Genomic DNA, 19,932 nt, shown 5'->3' on the forward strand with positions numbered 1-19,932 from the left:
TCTTTCCAGGGAAAGGAAATGTGACGGATCAAACGCCTCTGTGATAGGAAGTGGCTCCTGGGGAGAGTGGTGGACAGCGTGCAGGAACCAAAGAGGAGTCAAGCAGGGCGGCCCCTCCCTCACCCCACAAATCAACACGCAGACCGAGTGCCCAGTCTGAGATGGGGGTTTTGGTACCTGAAGTGTCCTATAGCCTGCGGCCATGACAATCACGAGTCCTTCCTGCCACACGGCAGCCACGGCTACCCCTCGGTCCCCAGCCCCTCCTCCTGGTGTTGCTCCGCTCCTGCTTGTCACATCAGGACATGTGTCCTTACACAACGACGGGACTCCCCTAGAGCCAGCTGTCGCCCACTGTGAGCCTGACGCCGGGGGCTCTGGCCCACTCAGCCTCCCCTGCTTCTCCTCCATCCCATTTGGGGGAGAGGGTAGGAGCCTGAGCTGGTGCCCCACGAAGTGGACACACACCCCCAAAGCAGAGGCCGGCATTGCCCTCTCTGAGCAAGGGCCTTCCCCGCTGCATCTCAGCGCGCTGCCCTACCTGTCCACCCAACATGGGGCCTGTGGGCTGCCCCTGCACAGAAGCAACGATAAAGGGGAAACGAGGGCAGAGCCCAGTCTGTCGTGGTTCTGAGAGGTAGATCGGGACAGGATACCGGGAGTGGCTTGCCCAACCCGATCTCACGTGAAGAGACCAGTCTCCATGGATGAATCTTCCCTTCAGGCCACAAGGAGACCTAGCCCAAGCGGAGGCGGAAGGTGGCGATCTCCATGGGCTCCACATAGACGTCAGTGCTATTGGAGGGCAAGGCCAGAGGGTACAGCAGGGTCAAGGAGGTTGGCTGCAGGAAAACCACGTCCAGGCCGTGGAAGAGGCTGCCCAGGGCCACCTGTGTGGAGGGAGAAGGCGCAGGGCAGTGCTGGGTGCTGACCCGCCTCGTGCTGCTGCTCTTCCTCTGCGTGACCTGTGTGACCCTCACTTCAGCACGGGCCTCTCCACACAGAGCAAGCGCCTACACACGCACTCAGTCTGCAGAACCTCAGGGTGGGAACTGCTGCACTGAGCTGTGCGGTCTCTGACGACAAGGACTATATTTTTTCTTTTTCTTTCCACACCATGCGAGGCTTTGCAGGATCTTAGTTTCCCAACCAGGGGTTGAACCTGGCCCGCAGGAGGGAAAGTGCTGAGACCTAATCACTGGACTGCCAGGGGAGTCCCAGCAGGGACCACATCTTGATTTACCTCTGATTCACTGGCACCAGCACACAGACGCATTGATCAGTGCTAGTCTTTGCTGGCTTAAACAATGACTAGAGTATGATGGCTTTTGGTTTTTAACTCATGGTGTTTCTGTTTGTTTAACGCAGATTCATACACGTGGAACCAAAGTTCTCTACCCAGACACCTCACCTGGAACCAGCCCCTGCCAGGCCTCAGAGGCCTTGAAAACACGTCACCAGCTTCTCCCTCTTCTCTCCATGAAGTCCCAGAGTAACCCTGCCCACCTCCCCACTGGCTGCCTGCCTCACCGAGCTCTCTACCCACTGTTCCTGGTGCGCTGTTTCCCTGGCCTCTGCTCCCTTCCCACACCAGGGCCCTGCTCACCTTGCCTTGGCTGGTGGTGCAGTTGAAACCCAAGTTCTTGGCCTCAAGGCCACAGTCAAAACCCTTGCGGTGTAACAGGAGCGCAGTTTCTGCCGAGGGCAAGCCATCCTCCTGGTGACAGACACACGGGGCAGTTCATGTGTGTGTGTGCGTGTGTGTGCGTGTGGGGGCATGCGTGTGGGTGTGCGGCGGGGAAGGGCCTCTGCGGGGCTCACAGGTGGGGCAGCACCTCTGCCAGGAAGGCAGGGTTGGATGGAGAGGAGTCTGGAGGAGGAGAGGCAAGGTCCACTCAGGAGATCCAGCGCTGAACCAGACACTCACCTCAGCCGGGAGTGTCCGCAGGTTGAGCAGGTGGAAGTCACAGGGCAGTGAGGAGGCCAGAGGGTGAAAAGAGCGCAGAGCGGGGCCGGGGGCCTGCCTCCTGGCCACAGGCAGGGCGAGCACAGGGGTGTTCAGGTACATGGAGGTCAGGTGGCTGAGGAGGGACGGGAAGCTTGCAGAGGAGCCCTCGCGGACCTGCAGGATGGGCCGAGGTCTGGCTGAGGACGCAGCACCAGGGGAGCAGGAGGATGAAGCACAGCCTGTCGGCTCCTTTGCAGAGAGCGTCCCTGACGTGTCTGGGTACATGGGGTACCTGACTCCAGAACCCTTCAAGTACAGTCACTTCTGGCCTCACACAGCTTAGGACGGGTGACCTCACCAGGCCACCGCACCTCTAACTCTGGGGGCTTTTTGCTTCCTCATGCTCCCATCAGCAATGTCTCCTACCATGGAGATTCTCAGAGTAGGGAGAAGGGAAGACAGACGCTTCACCACGGAGGCTGGGTCTCTGATGGAGAAAGCTTCTGGGGCAACCCCAGTTTCAAGCTTGACCCACCCTGATGCTTGAACCCAGCGGTCCCCACTCCTTGGTCAGCTAACGGGGATGTCATACTCACAGGCCTGAGCTCAGCTTTCTAAATCATGCTGGTAGCGTCTCCTTCCTGTTGTCCAAATCTCACCCTCCCCTCAGACATGACCTCCACTCCCCCTCGGCAGGGTCCTCAATCCACCTCCAGTCCCTCCCTCCCAAGGGCCAGTTCAAGCCACCAACACTGCTTCCTGCGTAAACAGCCTCGAAGCGGCCACCCTGAAAACCCACCCGGGTCCCCACTGCGGGAGTGATATGCCTTGAGCAGAGTCCTCGAGCATTCCTTCAGCTCAGGTCCCTACTGGCCTCCAGGACAAAGTCCAAAGTCTTTGCCAGGCACTCCAGGCCCGTTTTGTCTGCCCCAAACCACCCTCCATGGCAGCTCACACTGGCCACTAGAACTTTTTGCAGTCGTGGAAATACGCTACATCTGCACTAGCACAGCAGGTACCCCTTGGAATATAACTAGTCTGAATGAAGAACTGAACCTGTCATTATATTTAGTTTTGAATACATTTAAATGGCCACACAAAGCTAGTGGCTGTCACACCGGACAGGTGGCTCTGATCCAACTGAATGAATTCATGGCTCTTACCCTTGACATTCTTTCTTGCCTCCCACCCTGTGCCTTGGTTCAAACGTGTAGGGCAGACCTCCGCTCAGACGCTCATGGATGACACCTCCTCCAGGAAGCTGTCCTGGATTCCACTACGTTCTCTCATTCCTCAGGACCCGGGGACATACCCATTTCCTACTTTTAATTTGCACATACACAGCTCATCCCCCACCCCTACTCACGAGTCAATTCCTAGAGCGCAGAGTCAGTATCATATGCATTTGCTGCCCTCTCAGCCCTCACAGCACAGCGAGAGCCCAGCAGCTATTTGACGAGTGAGTGACCAAGCCCCAGACGAGGGATCGGGCAGCAGGCTCTGCCACCAGGGACTCCAACTCCAGCTACACATCACTAAGGCTAGTTTGACACCCCATCACTGGCCCTTACCTCTCGGTTCCCGTTCCTGCTGCTGTGAAAGATCAAGCCCCTAAACATGGCTGCCAGTTTGGAGAAAAAGCCAGGCTGGTGGGGGCAAAGAAAGCCGTGAGATGATTGGGGCAGCAACAGAGAGGGGAAGAGTACACAGGGAAGGGTGGGGAGGTGAGAGATGAGCACGAGGCAGCACAGACGACAGGGAGCTGTGGAGAGGGAGGTGCCAGGCTGCGTGAGATGGAGCAGCAGAGCGTCAGACTCACTTCCCGCCGACCCGGGATCAGGCCCTACTCTGGCTACACCTGCGCGCCTCAAGGAGGCTCCCAGGCCGGGGCTAGAACCCAGGGCTACCCGCAGGCCTAGCCTGACCTGGCTCCCGGGCGGAGGCCCAGAACTCACCTCCCTGCCCAGGGTTCGCCGTTCCAACAGGAGGCGGAAGTGGTTGCAGGTTCTCTTGTTGTCCTTGAGCCCTTGGCCAAGGCCCCGGTTGTCATCCTGCATCAGTCTCCGGTCCAAAATCACCTCTAGCTGGCCTGGGGGAGTTCACTGTGAGCCCCGGCCTGCCTCCCTCGACCCCAAGCAGATGCCAACCTCTGGAAGCAGCCCACCCAAGGCCCGAGGGGAAAGCCTGGCTACAAGGCGAGTCACTCAGGGAGCAAAGCAGCCAAGAAACTGGGAGCTGGAAGGGGCCGAGGGAAGGGTGTGACCCTGGCGGCTCACTGCCCGTGTGTGTTCCGTGGCTCAGTAGTAGGGCCGGTCTGGGTGCCTAGGCAGGGACCCGTCTCTGGGCTGCCTATATGCAACAAAGCAAGCAGCAACCATAAGACCCTGTGAACTGCCACGGGAAGCTGCTGCAGAGACCCTGACCCAGGCCAGGTTTTGTCAAGTTGGGCAGATTCTGTTGTGACTGGAACACATGCTTCCCACTGTGGTTCCAGGCAGGACAGACCCCAACTCCGCCCACCGTCAAAAGGAGGGAGCGAGAAGACAGTCTAACAGCAGGTGATCGATCACCTCTCCTTTCCTTTAAAAATATGCCTGGGGGAGGGGCTCAAAGCGTACACATGTGGGAACGAGGATTTTTTCCCAGCACCTTTTTTTTCAAGACTCTCTTCAGGGGAGCCCACACAGAGAGCTTGACCCGCCCTCCCGTGTCCCCTTCCCAGACCCCAACTTCTGTACCTCCTTGGTTTTTACCCTGAGCAACCACAGAAACACACCCTCGATCCTAAAGCAGATCCCTTGCAGGTAAAGCCGCCACCGTGAGTGCACTGTTTTCCGAAAAGGCAGGGGGCTGAGGTGGGACACTCGGCTGAGTGGGGAGTCTTACAGCCGGGGTGACCATGGGCAAAGGGGCAGCAGAGGCATGGGCCTTCCAGCAGGGGCCAGGTCCCCTCTGTGCTCGCTGCGGGCCCCACGGAGCCTGGATCGGGCACCCCTGGCTCAGCCCTGCCAAACGTTCCAGCCCAAAGGCAGCCAGCCTGACGGCCTCGGAAGGCCCCAGGTGCCGACTGTTCGCTTCACCCCAGGACACAGGAGCCACCTGCGGTGCCCGGGCGGCTGCCTTAGGTCGGTCCTCTCAGGCCCTCCTTCTGATTCTCGAGGCTGCCCTTCTCTCTTTTTGGTCACTGTCTCTTAATGACGGCTAGCAGAAAGACACGACAAATTCTTCTCTTTTGCTCAATAATTCATCCTAACCCTGAAGACACTGTTCCACCTATCCCTACCCTGGCCCCCCAGGAGAAGGCGCACACCCACCTCAGCGGACGATCCCCCTCACTGCCCGCTGCTTCTGGAAGGGATCCAACAGGCCGCCCCCTCCTGTCACCCCCACAGCTGCCGGCACCAGGGAGAGGGGGCGACAGCAGGGAGCTGCCTTCCTGTCATCCTCCACTGGGCTTGTGGCTGACAGGGAGAGGCCCACGAGGGGACAGGTCTTGGGGGCAGGGATGGGCTTCTCAAGCTTGCCCTCTACAGCTCTCCTACCACACACACAAAGCGCCTGCTCCCTACTCACCATTGTGGAGGCTGGAGACACCCAGGGCCTGGGCTGTGTGCAGCGTGAGGCGGCTCTGAGCGTCCTGGAGGTAGGCCATGACGGGCATGGGGTAGAAGTTGGCCTGCAGGGGCAGCTTCTTCAGATACCGTCGGGGCTGCACCTGTGGGCGAGACCAGCCGATCAGGGGCGCCCCAGCCCCCTCTGGGCCCCCATCACGCTCCGATTCCTCCTTCTCTACCAGAGCGGGTCACCCGCCAGGACCTGAGATGCAGGCAGCAAACACTGTCAAGCTCTGTGCTCCGTGGGGTCTCTGGGCCCCGGGCCTGAGGCGTCACCTGAAAGCCGTTGAGGTCTGTGAAGAAGATGCCCTGGCTGTCGATGTCAGTGCGAATGCGCAGGGCCAGCTCCTTGTTGACGTAGTCCCGGATGTCCACCAAGGACGACACATCCAGGGACAGCCCCTCCACCCCTGGGTGCAGGACAAAGACAGAGGCTGAGCGGAGCGAGCCACAGCAAGGGAGGGTGCCCCAGGTGAGTCCCGGCGCTTCCGGCCAAGCTCTACTCCAAGAAAGCTCAACAACATGCATGCTTTCTGGGGACAGATGTGCGAACTGACACAGACAGCGGGCAGGAGCAAGAGTGTGTCGCAGCCCACGGAGCCACGCCTCCCTCCCCACACTCCCCGTCTGCAGGGCTCACCCGGCAGGTTATACAGCCGGACCACCTGGTGAACATGCTCGTAGCAGGCAACCACCTCTGAGAAGAAAGGGCCTTCTGTGACGCGCAGCACAGGTGGGTCCCTGGGGACGTAGGGCTGGGAAAAGAGCAGGGGGCAGCTGAATCCCCGGCACGTGAGCAAAACAGGGAGGAGCCGGCCGGGGTCAAGCAGCAGGACTTGTTGCCAGCAGGCTCTGGGCTGAGACCCAGGCCGAACCAGGCCCAGGCCCCGGGTGGTGCTCCTCGGACCTCCAGCCCCCGTGGAGCAGCGGGTGAGGCGCCCTGGCAGGCAGGAGACGCCTGGAGAAGGCCCGTGCCCCTCCTCATGCCCACCACTCGTGAAGCCTCCCAGGGCCCCCTGGGGTCTGTGGGGTGTCCTCAGGGTACCTTGGCCTCGCCGTCAGGCAGGAAGAGGTAGGCTCCACTCTTGTCTTTGGACGAGCGGGTGCCATAGACGAGGAACTCCATGTCCACCCGCTGTTCCTGCTCCTCATCCACCCTTCGGACGCTCTGCCAAGAAACACAGCCCTGACCCCTGGCCCCACACCAGCACATCAGGCCTGCCCCCTGGGAGGGCACGGACGAACCTCCCCAAGGAGCCCAGCGCTGCTTCCCTGTGCTGCTGGCTCGGGGCTGGCACGGTCCCCTCCCAGGTCCACCGCCAGCCAGGTGGCAGCGCTCACAGGCTGGAGGCAGCTTGTGTGACCCGCTCCAGCGCCCAGCCCCTGGCCCTTTACCTTGAGGAGCCCGGTAAGGCCTGAGAACCAGACCTGCATGTAGCGGTTGCTGAGGGCGAAGTCACTGGTGCCAGAGTCAATGACACGGAGAGGGAACGCCTCGTTCCTGCTGACGGACAGCGGCCGCCCATGTAGGTAGACGCGCACGGAGGAGGGCAGCGTGCGGGGCCCATCCAGGCCCTGCTGCAGCTGCAGCACGCCAAGACCCAGCGCTGGCAGGCGGACAGGCACAGACACCTGCGGGCACGAGAGGGTTGATGGCCTCGGATACGGGCCTGGGGTTCTGGCCTAAGAGCCCAAGCAAATCCTGCATCCACTAGGGGGGGCCTTTGTCACCTCTGAAAGGGCAGGTGAGGCGACTTGCCCCTCATCAAGACTTTCATGAGTCTCCAATGATACCCAGAAAACCATGAAATGGTAACCACACATAAGATTTCAAGATAAATCTGCTGAAAGAATGAATAATGGAACAACGTAACTGCCGTCCTTCCTACTATCACACTACAGCAAACGTCACCTTCCTCTCAAGGACAGACTCAAACCCCAGGAGTGACCAAACTCCAGGCGACTCCTCTCCTCAAGACGCCAGTCCCCAACACGGGGAGTAAGAAGGCTGCGAGCAGGAGGTTGGGAAGCCAGTGTCAAGAGACAGCCTGAGGCCCCGGGGAGGGGCCGAGGATCAGCAGAGAGGGCCGTGGCGGGGCCCCACGTGCCAAGCCCCCCTCACCTGATAGACGTCAGGGACCATGTTGGTGGCAGAGCTCCAGTGCGCGCTGACCTGCACGGCCAGGGGCTGACCCTCCTCCGAAAGCACGCGCACCCGGGGTGAGCTCACCAGCAGGGACACCACGCTGAGCCGCTCCTGCTCCAGTGGGTTGAACAGCACCACATACCTGTGAGCAGAAGGCAGGCTCGCCCAGGAGGCCCCTGCTCTGGAGGAACAGGAGCAGGAACACGGCCAGGCCAGGAGTCCCTCAGAGTGCGGCGGCAGCTGGGAGCAGTGGAGAGCCAGGCTCACCTGGGTGAGGATTCCAGCTGGATCACTGTGCGCTCTGGAAGGGCGTCGTGATTTAAGCGGGTGTCATCCTGGAATTAAGTCAGGGGAAGGGGAGAACCATCGTATGGCTCAGCCTGACTCAGACACTTGCCTCCCCAGACCCCAACCTGTCCTGATGGGGATCAGCAGCCGTGCTGGGCAGGGATCTGTCACCCCAGGAAGGGAGGGAAAAGAGCAAGGCCTTTGCACCACAGCTCTCGGCCTAGGCCCGCACACCAGAGGTCCCCTTGGGCAGACGCAGGAGTGGGGCTCACCATCTGCAGGAAGGGCACCTCTGGGTCAAAGTGGTAGGCCTTCTTGTCCCCCAGCACCAGGTAGTGAGCTGCGTTCATGATGACCTGTTTCAGGCTGACAAGGGAGCGCAGAAGCCTAGGAGGGCAGGCAGGAGAGGGACCAGGGGAGAGGTGACCACCGAGAGACTGTCCGCCGGCTGGCAGGGCGAGCCCCCAGCAGGCCAGCCCACCAACCACCCGGTGCATTCTCATACTGGGGATGGTGGGCAGCAGCATAGAGTGGATGGGGAAGAGGAAGGGACTCCCACCTGACCCCATAGTCCACCACAACGGCCTCCTTGGCGGTGCCCGTGATTGCGTCATGGTGCTGGAAGAGCCCCAGTGTGCGCCGAGCGTCCGTCAGAAGGGCGAAGTTTGAGAGTGGGAACTGGCTGGCCAGTCCAGCGCGGCGGGCGTGAGCCACGGCCAGGCTGTACAGAATCTCTGCACCCCTGCCCAGATAGACAAGTCGGCCTCCTGCCACACAGCTCCCCTGGGCCCACCCTTGCTCTGCAAGCCCCACGCCTCCTCCTTCCTCCCCTTCTCTGTGTCGTGGTCTCCATGCCCTTTGCGTCCCTGCTCAGCCAATCCAGCACCCCCTTGAACCCTTCTCCCTCCAGCCTGGAAGCGGGGCCTCTCACCGCAGGTGTGCTTCCAGGACACGGTCCAGGTTCTTGTAGAAAGGCCGTGAAGTGTAATAGCCTGTCCAGTAGTGGTCCTCCCGGTCCGCGTAGGAGAAGAAATCCCCACTCAGCACAGGGAAACCTGGAGGCCGGGCCCCCGGCTCCACCCCTGTCCTCTTGTATAGAGCGTCAAAATAGTCGGAGAGGGTGCCAAACTGGGCCTGTGGGGACCCCAAAACCCCCTTCCATCAGCTCCAGAGTCTTCTGGGAATTCTGGCTCCCCGCCACAGCTGGGGGTGAGGGGGAGCAATCTGGTCTATGCAGAGGGTAGTCCCTGTGTGGCCTGGACCTCACAGAAGCTGGGGAGCCTGGGAAAGAATTGTGACAAAAAAGGAAAAACACACCCAAGAATTGCGAATGTACCCCTGCTCTGGAGTGGTCTCGGGGAGCAGGAGACCGCACAGAAGGGCTGGGCTGCAGCCCCGCCGAGGCCCCTCCCCAGCTCAGCGTCCCTTCACACCTGCACATGGAGGTCAGGCTTGCTGTTGAGGAAGTCGAAGAGCCGCTGGTAGTTGAAGAACTGGGCATCCCACTCCTGGGGCTTGTCGTAGCGGAAGTCATCGCCCAGCGGCACCAGGAGCACGTTGCTCCGGAAGAGCCGGGACTTCTTCCTGTACTGGTCCAGGAGCAGGCCTGCCCTGTGGGTGGGGAGGGGAACCAGCTAATGCGGAGCCTCACGTCACCGGATCCTGAGGGGAGCCAGCCCGAGGGGCCCCCTCACACACCCGTCACAGGCTCATTCGGCTTGTGGGTGGGAAACCCAGCCCCAGGGAGCCCGGGGTTCTCTGGGCGACTAGAGCTCTTCCCGAGGCACGGCTTCAGTTCCCTGGCCCCAGTTCTGCCCTAGATGCTGCAGAGAACAAGTCAGCCCTCCATGCCCATGTCGGTCCCTCAAACAACCAAGATGTGGGAGCGTTGCCCTGGGCTTCCTCGTCAGGCTCTGCAATCCCCGCTCTTCCATCCCCACTCTTCCGTCTCTCTGGCTCCTGCAGGGCAGCTGGGAACCCTCTCACCGGCAGGTCTCTGAGTAGCCCATCGGCCAGGAACCTGGAGTGCAGGGCCCAGCACTGACCACGCACGTCCAGGGGAGGCAGGCCACACTCCTGGGATGGCCAGAGTGGCCATGTGTTCACACAGGTGTGTTTGGCAGCCCCCATGCTCACCCCACCATGCTGACGTTAGGGATCACGTTTTCTGTGCCTGTGGCCCAGCAAGACCTTTTCTCATCCTGAACTTTCCTATCCTGTTTACGGACGCTAAGGGTAGAACCTTACAGTTATATCTAATGTTAATAAAAACCGTATCTGGTTGGACTCAGCCCAAATTCCAACCTCTTGAGATCTTCTGGGACCCTGACTCTGACACTCCAGCTTCACTCTGTCTCCAGTGACGCGGCACAGCCCCGGAGTGAAGAGCCCAGACCCGGGGGCCGGACAGCACCAACGCCAGCTGGGCAGGCACTAGCTGTGCAGCCTTGGGCAACTTACCGAACCTCTCTGGGCCTCGGTTTCCATCAGATGAGGAGACTGCCTATCATCAGTGCCCACTATCACAGTATTGTGAGATTTAATATGAACTAGTATTTGTTAAACACTTAGAACAGTGCCTGGCACATAGCAGTAACTATATATAAACATGTTATTTTCTTTTTCATCCCAATCACTAATATAATCAATAGAAAAACAGCCCTGTTGCATTAACACCGCTCTCTTTTGCGACAAGTCTGGTGAGGGGCATGTCACGTGTGTCACAGTTCAACCAGCCACTAATGGACTTGGTCCAGTTTGTTCTTTGCCATCTTGTTCTCAAGGACGGACTCCTCAGATACCACCTTCCCCTAATTTATCAGCCCTGTAAGCCTTTTAAAGGAGAAAATGAGGCTATTTCCCATGACTTGCTCTGTAAACCTTGCCTACCCTTAGATCACAGCTGCTGCTCCAAGAAAAAGTGTGCCTTAAAAGCTTAAGGTTTTTACTTGGAAGCAGCATTTAGATTTTTGGATTCTAGAAACAAAAGACTACTTTCTTTTGCTTTTGGTCACATGTTTCACCTCTTGGATGTCATGGAAACTGGAGTATTGCAACACAAAAACCAGTTCAACTGGTTACATTCTTAAGGCCAGTCCAATTCTGGCTGCATCAATGTCTTGCTCTCTCTTAACCCACCTTTTCCTGGGGGAGCCATTTCAGCAACATCTTTAGGGGTCCCCAAGGATTTTCTCAAAGGGAATGGGTCTGTTTTCTGTGGGGCAGGACAGAATGTGCATCTGAATGAGACTCCAGGTGCACAGAGCCTGAGGATCCTGGCCGACTTCAAGCCAAGGCAGGAGGCCTGAGCTTAATGAAGGCACAGCAGGCTGAAGGTTGGAAAGCGCTGCACTAATCTGAGAATCATTTGCCTCTGAGGCAGTCCACTGGCTCCAACATTAGTTTCTGAGGACCCTGGAAAACATGCTCATTTGGGAAAATAAAACCCTCCTGGAAATGGTGGTTCCTTACAGCCACTCTGGTTTTCCAGGAAAACGCACTAAAAGAATTGTCACTGCAAGGGCTGTGGGCCTGAACTCACCAACAGACCCTGCCCCCATTTTATGACCGTGGAACCTGAAGCCCGCCTTGCAGCACAGCCCAGACGTGTCTGCACAAGGAGAATGGCACCACCACACCCAGTCCAGGGCTGGGAGCAAGCACCTCTCAGCCACATTGGCCTCCGTGATAGCCCGGGGCGGCACCTTCCAAGGGCAGCTGATACGCCCACCAGGCAAGCGCTTGAAATCGAACTGGCAGCAGATCTTGGGATCCGGGCCACACGTATGGGGGACATCGTAGCTGTAGAAAGGCATCATGTGGCAGAAGATGTCTGTGCTGGCGTCCGAGTCTACGGAAGACACGCCAAAGAGTCAGGTCCTGGAGCTGGGCTCAGGGAAGCCGGCGGGGGAAGTAACTACTCCAGCTAAAGGCGGGAACTACCATCAAGGCTGCGAGGACATGCTGGCCAGGGTCAGGATCAAGGAGGGCAGGGGAGCCCATGGCTCCTCCAGGGGACAGACAGGCTCTGCAGCGGCCAGGGATATCAATGCTATCCCCTACCTAACCTGAAGGTGAGCGCTTCTGATGGTCTACACCAGTGCTCTGAAGGACTGGTGGGTCTTATTTCTGAAACCCCTGCCCTTCCCCCCGGGATAACTACCACTGCGACCCCCTCCACCCTACCTGGCCTTACCCCAGGTCTGCCTCCACATGAACTCCAGGCTGTGGCTGGCGGCAAAGTGCTTCTTGATGGCGTAGTGTACCCTCTGAATGAGCATGCTGGTCAGGTTGGCACGGCGCAGCAGGTAAGGCATGGTGGGGCTGTATCCAAAGGGGTCCACCGCCCAGCCTGAGCGCGGAGTTGCACCTGGGCAGGGGCACAGAAGTCAGAGGCCTGAATGCCCCAGGGCTTGGCCACTGGGTCCTCGGCCCCACAGCCCCTCCTGCCATCTCCCTGCAACCATGCTGGTGCAATCAGCCTTGAAAGGAAGCATCCTCTGCCCACCCTGGGCCTTACAGCCCCACTGCTGTCCTCTGGCCCAGTGACAGGGGCAGACTCCGGCTCCTGAGCCTGGACTCACCCAGGTTCTTCTCCAGCCACTGGTGACCCTCAATGAGCTGGTCAATCAATGCAAAATAGTGGGAGTTGGCCTCGTCCGGCATCACCCAGCCTCCTGTTGCAATCTCCAGCTGCCCGTTTCCCACCAACCTGGAGATAAGAGCGCACACTCAGCATGGGGTAGAGACCCTCTGCCCAGTCCTGCCAACCAAGGAGGCGACCTGTGTGCACTACCTTACTGAGCCAGTTTACCTGAACCCAGGACCAACCACGAGAATAGACACGCGCCCTCCTTTCCGTCCAGCCAACCTCCAGCTGTTCTGGCTCTGTTCATCCCTGGACTCAGTCTGCATTTCCAGGGCCAGACCCTCCGTTTTCTCTCCCCTACTGTGATTTTTCCTAATACTCAGTTCAGTCGCTCAGTCATGTCCGACTCTTTGTGACCCCATGAATCGCAGCACGCCAGGCCTCCCTGTCCATCACCAACTCCTGGAGTTCCCTCAAACTCACGTCCATCGAGTCGGTGATGCCATCCAGCCATCTCATCCTCTGTCGTCCCCTTCTCCTCCTGCCCCCAATCCCTCCCAGCATCAGAGTCTTTTCCAATGAGTCAACTCTTCGCATGAGGTGGCCAAAGTACTGGGGTTTCAGCTTTAGCATCATTCCTTTCAAAGGAAGGAACCCAGGACTGATCTCCTTTAGAATGGACTGGTTGGATCTCCTTGCAATCCAAGAGACTCTCAAGAGTCTTCTCCAACATCACAGTTCAAAAGCATCAATTCTTTGGCGCTCAGCGTTCTTCCTAATACTAGTGACCCTCAAATCCATTCCTGCCTCCTCGTCCCTGGCCCCTCCACACCTCATCTCTGCCATGTCTCCTCTTGCCTCTCCCTGGCACCCACAGCTCCAGGAAAGGACTTCACACCCATCCTAGGACCCAGAGGGCCCTCCTGCCTCCCCAGTGGGCACTGGCCTTCGGACTGCTGCTCTCTTTTGGGCACTGATGTTGTCCCACCACTTGGCGAAGAAGGAGACTTCTGCCCAGATGAAGCGCCGCCGGGGGTCCTCCTGCAGCTTGGACACCATGTTGTTGAGGATGTGCTGGGTCTGTTCTGTGTAGTACTTGTCAAAGGTCTTGAGCCAGCCTGGAGGAGCCAACAAAGGGTCCCCTGAGGATGCTACCATCTTCTCCAACTGTCCCTCCCTTACCTTTGCCACCAGAAGGCCCACCCAAGCCAAAGCAACCTTGAGAAGGAAAAATGGGACTGGAGCAATCAGGTTCCCTGACTTCAGACTATACTACAAAGCTACTGTAATCAAAACAGTATGGTATGAGCACAAAACCAGAAATCAATAGAGTAAGATAGAAAGCCCACAGATAAACCCACACACCTATGGTCACCTAACCTATGACAAAAGGGGTAAGAATATACAGTGGAGACTAAACAGTCTCTTCAGTAAGTGGTGCTTGGAAAAGTGGACAGCTACATGTAAAAGAATGAACTCAGAATATTACCTAACACCATACACAAAATAAACTCAAAATGGATTAAAGACCTAAACCTAAGACAAGATACTATATACAGCTCTCAGAGGAAAATGTAGGCAGAACACTCTCTGACATAAATCACATCTTTTTTTGATCCACCTCTTAAGAGTAATGAAAATAAAAACCAAAAATAAGCAAATGGGGCCTAATTAAACTTAAAGGCTTTTGCACAGTAAAGGAGATACTATATACAGCTCTCAGAGGAAAATGTAGGCAGAACACTCTCTGACATAAATCACATCTTTTTTTGATCCACCTCTTAAGAGTAATGAAAATAAAAACCAAAAATAAGCAAATGGGGCCTAATTAAACTTAAAGGCTTTTGCACAGTAAAGGAAACTATACGCAAAACAAAAAGACAACAGAAGAAAATATTTGCAAATAAATCAACCAACAAAGGATTAATCTCCAAAATAAACAACTCATGCAGCTCAACACCAAAAAAATAAACAACCCAATAAAAAACAGGGCAGAAAACCTAAATAGACATTTCTCCAAAGATATACAGACAGCCAAAAAGCACGTGAAAAAAACACTGAATGCTGTTAACTAGTAAAGAAATGCAAATAAAAACTACAATGAGGTTACCACCTCACACCAGTCAGAATTCCCATCATCAAAAAGTCTAGCTAGACAGGGTATGGAGAAAAGGGAGCCCTCCTACACTGCTGGTGGGAATATCAACTCATACAACCATTATGGAGAACAGTATGGAGGCTCCTTAAAAAAAACTAGATATAGAACCACTGTATGACTCAGCAGTCCCACTCCTGAGCATATACTTGGAGAAAACCAGAACTCGAAAAGATACACACCCCCATGTTCACTGCAGCACTGTTAATATTAACCAAGACATGGAAACAACCTAAATGTCCCTCAGCAGAGGAATGCATAAAGAGGACGCGGTGTATACAAACAATGGGATATTACTCAGCCATAAAAAGGAATGGAAGGAATACCATTTGCAGCAACTTGGATGGACCTAGAGACTGTCATACTGAGGGAAGTTAAGTCAGACTGAGAAAAACAAATATCATATGATACTGCTTATATGTGGAATCTAAAAAAAATGGTACAAATGAATTTCTTTAGAAAACAAAAAACAGACCCACAGGCATGTAAAACAAACTTATGGTTACCAGGAGAAAGAGGGGAGAGGAATAAACTGGGAGACTGGGATTGACATGAACACACTACTGTATATATAAAATAGCTAACTGCAGGACCTACTGTATAGCATAGGGAACTCAATACTCTGAAATGACCTATAAAAGAAAAGAATCTATGAAAGAGTATGCATATGTACAAATGATTCACTTTGCGGTACTCCTGAAACTAAAAGAACATTGTAAACCCACTGTATTCCAACTTAAGTAAAATAAGCAGGGCTTCTCTGGTGGCTCAGCGGGAAGGAGCCTGCCTGCCAGTGCAGGAGAGACGGGTTCGCTCTCTGGTCCAGGCTGATCCCACATGCCTCGGGACAACTCAGCCCACGCGCCACAGCTACCGAGCCTGTGCTCTAGAGCCCGGGAGCCGCGACTGCTGAGCCCAGATGCGCTAGGGCCCCCTGTGCTCTGCAACAAGAGGAGCCCCCACATCACAACTAGACAGCAGCCCACGCTCACCACACCTAGAGGAAAGCCCGCCTAGCAACAAAGACCCAGCGCGGCCACACAAATCAATTTAAAAAAAGACCGAACGCTCTCTCCTTGGGTCCCGGGGCGTGCTGGGCACTCACTCACCGGGGTCATTGTGAGAGTGGGGGACCACAAACACCTGCAGGTCTTCGGTGTCCCAGTCGTGCGGGCTGTAGGAAATGTCGAAGCCTTGCTTCCACACGCCGCCATCCACGTTGTCAAACGGTAACTCCTCTGATACAGTCAGCATCTGCCAGGCAGGAGGAGAGCAGCTCAGTGCCCCGGCCACGGCCACTGAGGGTCCCTGCCGGCTCTGACTCTTACCTGCAGCTCTGGCTTCTCGCCGCGGCCCCCCAAAGCAAACTGGCAGTCTTGAGGGGAGATGGAGAAGAAGCTGGGCCGGGGCTCTGGCGGCACCACCCAGGAGCCGTTGGCCACATAGTAGGGCAGCAGGGCGGGTGGGCCCTCCACGTTGGCTGTCAGCTCCAGCACAGAGTCTTTGATGTGGCTGATGATCTCATGGTTCTCCTCCAACAGCTGTTCCAGCTGTTCAATGCGGTTCTGTAGCACAGATATCTGACTCTGCCCCCCCAAAAAGCAGAAAGCAGTCACCTCCAGCTCCCTCTGTCACAAGGAGGATCACTGCATGCGGCACCCTACAGGGCCAGAAGGTAACAGGTGTGGTCTGATTCACTACTGAGGACTGCAGCCCACTTGGGCTGGGAGTATCCTCACTCTCTAGCTTATGGATGGCAAGGGTTTCACCTCCCATGCCTATTCTCGACAATCGTGTTGCCCACCTGGAGCACCGTTTGCTGACAAGGATTGCACCGGGGCTCATTGGGAGGGAAGGCTGCAATCCACCAGCAATGTCTGCCGGGACTCAGGCGGACAGAGCAGCAGTACCCAGGGCCATTCTTTCCTCTCTCCTTCCTCTTTTGCCGTCACTGCCTACAGCTTTCTAGAAGATCTGCCTGTTGACCTGGGCTGCCATGACTCTCCAGCTGGAGCAATAACCTGATCCTGGATAATTTACACAGGCAGACGTTAGCAGCCAGGACTGACTCACCCGGGGGAAGTTCCCACCGTTCTGGTGTCGAGCAGGATCATGCTGTACTCGGTCCAACATGAGGTAGAGCGAGAAGACAGCCACGCAGAAGATAGCAGCCCCACACACCGTCACCTGCTTTTTCAGCTTCATACTGGCCTCCACACACACCTGGCTGGAGGGACATCAGATGTAGCTCCGGCAAGCAAAAATCCCTTGGTGGTCTTTCCACCAAATGTCCCAGTGAGTTCCTGCTCCTGAGGGACACCAATTTGCCTGACTCCAAAGGAACAAAAGCTTCTAGTGCTCTGTGACGACCTGGCAGGGTGGGATGGGGGGGGGGCAGCTGGAAGGGAGGTTCAAGAGGGAGGTGACGTATGTATACTTATGGCTAACTCCTGTTGATTCACTGACTCAATGGACATGAGTTTGAGCAAACTCCCGGAAATAGTGAAGGACAGGGAAGCCTGCCGTGCTGCAGTCCACAGGGTCACAAAGAGTCGGACACAACTTAAGAAACTAAACAACAATTCCTGTTATGGCAGAAATCAACAAGACTCTAAAGCAATTATCCTTCAATTAAAAACAATTTTAAATATGAGAGATATACATTTAAGAAAAGACAAGACAGCTTCTAAGCACGGAATCCTAACACTGGCTATGGACCCAACCTGGGTTGTATTCTCCCGGCTGAGACACAGAAAGCACTAGTAAGACTAAGCACATCTGAGGGCAGTCCAGCCTGGTCGTGGTAGCAGCTCTGCCCCTAGGGTGGATGTGACACTCTCTCCCACGTGGATGCCATTAAGAAACAACCGGATCACAAAACTTTCCAGCTGTGACTCCTGAGCTAGCCATACAACTTCTTGGTATAACCAGCCGCCCACAGAGCTTGCCTACAAGAAAGACACAGCCAGTGAAAGGACGCAGGTGTCCAGGCTCCCTGGCCATGAGTCTCTAATTTCAGAGGAATAAACTGGTATCTATTTTGATTTAAAGGATACAGCCAAAGCTCCAAGAGACTAACAAGAAAGCCTTTCTCCCTGCCTGCTTGGATCAGACTGGTACTCACCAAAAACACTTCCTGGCACAGCTCCTCTTATTCAGGAATACAGAATGAATTGAAAAAGAAAAAAAAAGCAGCAGCCACGGCTTATGTTTCGAACAGAGTCCTCTCCCTGTTCTAACTCCCACAGTGGGCAACTTTCAGCCTCTGCTTACAGAGCATTTAAGGGACCCCCTCGGAAGCCCGCGGTGATGGTGTCGAAGATCCCCTGGGTGGGGAGAAGCTAGGCACAGCTGCGAGGCTGTGGGGGGCACATCTTAAGAGCATCAGCGCCCTCCACCACCGCCCGTGGCCCGCACTTGCCTGCGGGGCTGAGAGAGCTCTAGCCGCCGGGCGAGCGGGGGCGGGAGCGGCCGCTCCAGAGCCTTCTTCCAACCTTGGGGCTGAGACGCTCTGCCGCCTCGGCAGCGTTGTGCCCTACTTAGCACGATCTGATTCCGCTCAGGAGCCTCCGGGCAATATTTTTAGCTTTGGTAGGCTGGGTCCAGGGCACAGGAGGTGGAGAGCTGGGGAGAGAAAGTGGGATCACCGAGGAGGGCCGGCAACCTGCCGCAGGGTCTTCGGCCACTGGCCGGCCCGCCCGCCTGCCGCCCGCAGCCCTCTCCCGGCCCTCCCAGCCCGCGGCGCTCCGGGGCTCGGCCGGGCGCAGGACCGCAAGGGCCACTGTCCGGTGAGGGGACCAGAGCCACCTCCGACCCCGAAGCACCACCACCGTACGCGCTCCTGACGCCCAGGCCGACCTCGGCCGGGGCCGCCGCCGGAGCCCCGTCCGCGCCCGCCCAGCGCGTTACCGTCCGCGGCGGGCCTCCGCGCCGCCCTGGGCCCCGCCGGCCGCGCTGCGCGCCCTCACACCCCCGGGGCCAGCGGCCCGCGCAGCGACGCGGCGAAGGCGGGCGTCTGCCCTCCGGTCGTTCCCAGAGGGGCCCGACTGCCGGGGCGCCGGGCTTCCCCTCTCACGGCCGCCGGGCCGAGCGGCGTGCGGGGCGAGGACAGCCTCGCCGCGCCCCCGCGCCGCCCCGGCCCCGCCGCCGCCGCCGCCCGTGGTGCGCCCCGCCGAGCCCGGCCAGTCGGGCCACGCGCGGCCCTCGCTCGGCTCCCGCCGGCCGGCCCGGGCGCTTCCGGTGCGGTCTGCGCCGTGACCCCTGGCGCCAGCAGAGGGTCCGCAGTGCGCAGCCGCAGCCCGGACCCCGGCCTCGGCGCGCCGTGGAGCCGCGAGGACGGACGCGTGACTTGATGTTTTCTGACTCTTCCTAGATGTCAGCACCTGAACTACCAATAGCAGAAACAGCCCTCCTCTATTTCACCAACCGAAGGGTGGAGAGCGTTTTCCGGCCCCCTCTCAGCTCCGTGGAGGTATCCTTCACTTGATGCAATTACGCTCCTCGGGCGGAGGAGTGCTGCCTCCTGGTGGTACGTGCGTTAATCACCGTTCCCTCTCTGAGTTTGCAGTTAACGAAAACCCATACATTTCTCGCTTGTTCTTTTACTGGACATCTGGGTTTATAATTTCGCAGCATACTAAACCACACTAGTGAACATCTCTATGAATCCCACATTTGTCTTCTTTTAAAATTATTACCTTGGGATGTGCGTGGTGGTCCAAGGGTTAAAAATCTTCCCTGCAGTGCAGAGGACTCAGGTTCGATCCCTGGTTGGGAAAATAAGATCCCACATGCCACAGGGCAACTACTGAGCCCACGAACCACAACTAAGACCTGGTGCAGCCAAAACTAAATAAATATTTTTAAAAATTAAAATTATTACCTTAGGACAAATTTGCAGCTGTGAGGTTACCTGCTCAAAAGATTAGGACTGATAAGACTGATGATGCTTGGCATTCTATTGCTCCCCAAAAGAGTTGTGCCAGATTCCACCATCAATTACAAACTTGGAAATTGCTTAAGCAGCTTTTTTGTTGATTAGCCAGATTTTCAAACCCACTTCATTGTTTTAACTCCCATTTTCATTTATTACCATCAGAAACATTTTTCTAGGTTTATTTGCTAACTAACATGCCTGTTACTAAGGTGTTAGAGGTAATCTGGATCCATTATCCTCTGTGTTTCTGTGCTTTG

At 56.7% G+C, this 19,932-nt stretch overlaps 1 protein-coding gene across 9 annotated transcripts; it reads right to left on the bottom strand.

Moving 5' to 3' along the window:
* On the bottom strand, window positions 151-19,205 carry MAN2A2 (mannosidase alpha class 2A member 2). Of its 9 annotated transcripts, none has more exons than XM_018066105.1 (24): window positions 18,161-18,570; window positions 16,813-16,962; window positions 16,068-16,325; window positions 15,849-15,993; window positions 13,531-13,702; window positions 12,580-12,707; window positions 12,192-12,365; window positions 11,660-11,846; window positions 9,430-9,607; window positions 8,928-9,130; window positions 8,556-8,738; window positions 8,269-8,383; window positions 7,976-8,043; window positions 7,685-7,850; window positions 6,958-7,194; window positions 6,608-6,730; window positions 6,203-6,317; window positions 5,839-5,972; window positions 5,522-5,663; window positions 3,904-4,037; window positions 3,520-3,594; window positions 1,928-2,122; window positions 1,607-1,717; window positions 151-890 (listed from the first exon to the last, which is right to left on the bottom strand). In XM_018066105.1, exons 2-24 carry the CDS (start codon window positions 16,942-16,944, stop codon window positions 738-740), a joined length of 3,528 nt encoding a protein of 1,175 aa, XP_017921594.1. In that variant the 5' UTR covers window positions 16,945-16,962; window positions 18,161-18,570; the 3' UTR covers window positions 151-737. The 9 variants fall into 9 exon arrangements, with proteins under 9 accessions (XP_017921594.1, XP_017921591.1, XP_013828411.2 ...); XM_013972957.2 differs by lacking the exon at window positions 3,520-3,594 and adding an exon at window positions 19,166-19,205 and having other exon boundaries at window positions 237-890; window positions 18,161-18,363; XM_018066100.1 differs by lacking the exon at window positions 3,520-3,594 and adding an exon at window positions 18,649-18,812 and having other exon boundaries at window positions 237-890; window positions 18,161-18,363.

This window comes from Capra hircus, chromosome 21 (assembly GCF_001704415.2).
Source record: "Capra hircus breed San Clemente chromosome 21, ASM170441v1, whole genome shotgun sequence".
NCBI classification, from domain to species: Eukaryota; Metazoa; Chordata; class Mammalia; order Artiodactyla; family Bovidae; genus Capra; species Capra hircus.

Bases quoted from the DNA above. Each gene is read 5' to 3' on its own strand.
- MAN2A2 (XM_018066105.1), bottom strand. From the start codon at position 16,944: ATGAAGCTGAAAAAGCAGGTGACGGTGTGTGGGGCTGCTATCTTCTGC. The intron at 12,708-13,530 runs GCCAGTGCCCAC...TCTTATCTCCAG, and splicing joins AAGAGAGCAGCAGTCCGAAG to GTTGGTGGGAAACGGGCAGC. The intron at 7,195-7,684 runs GTGAGGGGGGCT...TCGTGCCCGCAG, and splicing joins TGGTCCCTGACGTCTATCAG to GTGTCTGTGCCTGTCCGCCT.